We start from the raw sequence: 4,047 nt of genomic DNA on the forward strand, positions 1-4,047 counted from the left end.
ATGTTTCTACTTGAATTTGTATCATAACATAACAATACCAACTCAGTGCACATACCACTTTTGAGCTAAAGGAGGGACGAAAGTCCCTTTTCAACATTTTCTCGGTGTAGTTTGTATGGTTTTGGAATTGGAGGAGTAAACACATACTTCTCGGATAGTTGAGGAACATAATATATACTTTTCTCTTATATAAACAAGAATCTACTCTGAACTTACAAATAGCAAAAAGTTCATAATAAGATTGGACACATATGTCACACTATACAAACCCTGTCATACACACCTTCTGTCACAACACTTCAATATAAGCAACCAATTACACTAAAAAGGTAATGTACGTAGCAAACACATAGTACATGGTAATTGTCATTCATAACCTATACCAATATTTAGGTTTTGACTAATTTTCTTTCAAATTAGCCCATTTTAGTACAACGACCACATAAATCTTGTCCTGCAGCCCTTCAACAAACATGAAATAAGAAATTCTCCATCTCTTTTTGAACAACATCACACAAAAGACCACCCCGAAGCCAAAGGCAAAACCAACTGTTAAACCAAGGTAAAGGGATATGTCCTCCAATCCATCCCCATCATCTTTGTATCTTGGTTGACCTGACCTGTTTCCAAGACAACTGGGAGTCAAGGGGAAACCACACAGACCAATGTTTCCAATGTAAGCAGATGCGTCGAAAGTTCCGAGCTGATTTCCTAATGGTATCTTTCCGGATAGAGTGTTGTACGATAGGTTCATATGGCTTAAAGAGGTCATGGTTTCCATGCTTGAAGGGATTCCACCGGAAAGCTCATTGTTTGACAAGTCAAGTGATTCCAATTGCTTGAGCTCACCAATTTTCTTAGGGATTTCCCCACTTAAGTTGTTCCATGAAAAGTTCAGGCCTCTTAATCCAATGAGACAACCAATATCTCGAGGAATCACTCCGGTTAGACTGTTGCTTGATAAATCAAGAATCACCATGTAAGATATTTGCAGAGAAAATTCTAGTTGTTGCCCTTTAGTAAGAACTGATACTTTGTCCATGGAATAAACACCATCATATACTGAGTTATATATCTGGAGCCCTTGGCCACTCAAGAGCGCTTGATAAAGAGCATAACTGTATCCAGAACTTTGGGCCATTGCGCTGATCTTAACTAATGAGTCTGGCATGCTTCCTGAGAACTTGTTGTGTGCAAGATCTAAAAACTGCAGCCTTTGAAGCATTCCAATTTCTACGGGAATTTTTCCAGAAAACATATTGTACCGCAGACGTAGGAGTGCCAAGTACGGAAAGTTCACACCCATCCATGTGGGTAGGTCTCCGGAGAATTTGTTATAAGACAGATCAATAAAAACAAGGTACTGGCAGTTTCTAAGAACTTTTGGGAAATCTCCTGAGAGGTTGTTGGTATTTAAATTTACCACATGAAGACTACTCATCTGCGAGTTAGAATCCTCTTCACAAGTTGGAACTTCTCCTGTAAGCTTGTTTCCTGATAGGTCTAGCACAACCAACTGTGACAATGAGCATATTGAAGATGGAATGGTGCCTGATATTGAATTGTTATAAAGAATAAGCTCCTCCAATAAAGGGGCTGCAAAATCTGACGGCAATGTCCCAGAGAAAGAGTTTCCTGATAAGTCCATGTATTCGGTATTTCTTGGAAATTTTGGCACCATACCTATCAATCTATTATTGGACAGTACCATTTTTTGTGTACTCATAAATTCCAAGGTTGCTGGAAGTGTGCCGGTTATCTCATTATCTGACAAATCTATGAAGTTTGTCCTTGAAAATGCAACCCAAAACCAAGCTGGGATTGCAGTTATGCTTGCATTTGACATATGTAGGAGCTGAAGGCCTGTCTGTGATCTAAGCCATGGCGGGAATGCCGGTCCTAGCTGCAAAGATGCTAAGAAAATTGCTTGTAGCTTGAATGGAGGAATCCAATTCGGACTGACCTTTATCTGAAGGTCTGTGTTGTGCAACCCCAAGAACTTCAAATCTTTAAGGCCTTTTAGATGATATTCAGTAACTATACCATTTAGTCTGTTTCCACCTAGCTCCAAACTAACCAATTCGGTGAGTGCCCCTATCCATTCTGGTATAGGTCCAGTGATGTTAGTACCAGAGAGGACCAAATATGTTAGGTTGGTAAGCGGCCCTGGCCAATTTGGCAAAGCCCCACTAATATTGTTATAAGAGAAGTCAAGAATTTGCAACATGTTGGAAGGACAGTTTGGTAACCGCTCCATCAACTCTGTGATATCCCCCGAGGTGTTGCTCTGCTCAAGATCTAGTATTTTCAAGCTGCAAAGATTCCTGAAACCGTACGGTATCATGGTGGCCATAAGATTATTCCGTTGGAAATAAACTTGTTCAAGAGAGGTCATGTTGCCTATGCTATCTGGAATAGGGCCCCGAAAGTTGCAACCTTTCAAGTTTAGATAAGTGAGGCTGGTTGTGTTCCAAAACCAGTTGGGAGAAATGGTGGTGCTGAAATTGTTCCCTGAGATATCAAGCACCTCAAGTGCCGTGAGGTTGGACTGACCAAGGAAAGCAACCCTATTTCTTATGCCAGTGTATTGGAGGTATAGCTTTCTAAGAGCGGGAAGCATGTTGACTTGATGGACCCAATCCACTGCAGCGGTAAGGTTCATATGGCTCAAGTCGAGGTGTTTCAGTGATGACAAGTGTGATAGCCAGTGAACATCACCTGAGTATAACTCAAGACTGAACGAGTCGGAGGGCTTGAGGTCAAGGTAGGTAAGCTTGGAGAGGTTCCCGATCTGGGGCGGCACTCTTCCGTAGAACCAGTTGTATGAAAGGTTGAGATATCTGAGGCTCGGCAAAGAACCGATGAACTCGGGTATCTTGGCACCGTTGAAGTTATTGCAACTCATGTCTAGATATCTCAACTGTTGCAAACTGACCAAGGAGTGGCTTATCTCACCTCTGTTTTCATCGACTGGGTAACAGTTGCTCTTTCCCCGAAGGTTGAGCTTGACGACATGGCCGGTTCTGTAGCTGCACCTGACGCCCTTCCATGTGCAGCAGTCTTCACCTTGCCATGACGAGAAGTCAAAATTAGGATTCCAGAGGCTCGCCCTGATAGAGAGGAGTGCGGCCCTCTCATACGCGATGCAGCTCCCGTTCGACACCGATGGCGGCGGCGGTGGTGGTGGTGGACGAATGGAAGCTGTGGCTGCTGGTGGAATCGAGAAGAGAAGGCACGACAAAGCTATCAGGGTTCCTTGGGCAAGAAACCTGAGCATGATCATTTTTATGTGTGTTTGCTGGGCATATGAACTCTGGTCTGTCTGTATCTTCTTTTATAGTGGACCTGTCCTTCGTTCAAAGGAGAGGCCGGGTCACTGGTGGACGGAAAACCTTCCTCCCTTGATGGGATCTCCAGTGTCTCGTTCACGAAATTCTTCACTTCACTGAATGAGTGAGACATCACAAGTCTAGCACACGGCAACTGAACCTGACCTGGTAAACAAATTGCCTGGAGCCTCGGCTTCCTGTTACCCACAATGCAGGGCATGGCAATTGGCAAGTGACCAAGTGAGTGAGACCTATGAGAGTATATTACGTTGTACGCACGGTCTATGGATGAACGGGACAAATAAAGATACCTGGTCCGCTAGTCTAGCCTTCATAGAAATGTTGGCATGAGTGTCCGAAACTGAATTTGGTTTTTGCAAGTTTAAGGGATTTGTTTCTATATAGGCATGTCAGAAATTGGGATTGGCTTTGCAAGCTTCTGAATTAATTGTTGTTATAATCACATGTATATGATAATATGAATAGGTGCTTACTCTTCGAACTATGAGTAAATGGCACCGGGTGTCACCTAACTTGTCTAGCATATGCATTTTGATCACTGAACTTGGGAACATGGTGTGCCGGCCATAGAACTTGTCTAGCATGTGGCTTTCCATAGCTTGGAACTATGGTGTCATTAGAGTAATGCTACACGCACGGATGTTTTACGGGTTGATTAGGGATGATGGTCAAGGATTAAATTAGGGGGACGAGCCCT

General features: G+C 43.1%; 1 protein-coding gene across 1 annotated transcript; it reads right to left on the reverse strand.

Annotated features, from left to right (window-relative positions):
- Nucleotides 1-278: 278 nt before the first annotated feature.
- LOC123080665 (receptor-like protein EIX2) lies at nt 279-3,288 on the reverse strand. Its single transcript, XM_044503599.1, has one exon. The coding sequence runs from the start codon at nt 3,281-3,283 to the stop codon at nt 401-403; it is 2,883 nt and encodes a 960-aa protein (XP_044359534.1). The 5' UTR covers nt 3,284-3,288; the 3' UTR covers nt 279-400.
- Between the last annotated feature and the right edge of the window lie 759 nt (nt 3,289-4,047).

This window comes from Triticum aestivum, chromosome 3D (assembly GCF_018294505.1).
Source record: "Triticum aestivum cultivar Chinese Spring chromosome 3D, IWGSC CS RefSeq v2.1, whole genome shotgun sequence".
NCBI lineage: Eukaryota > Viridiplantae > Streptophyta > Magnoliopsida > Poales > Poaceae > Triticum > Triticum aestivum.

Excerpts from the sequence above, each read along its gene's own strand:
- LOC123080665 (XM_044503599.1), bottom strand. The coding sequence starts at position 3,283 with ATGATCATGCTCAGGTTTCTTGCCCAAGGAACCCTGATAGCTTTGTCG.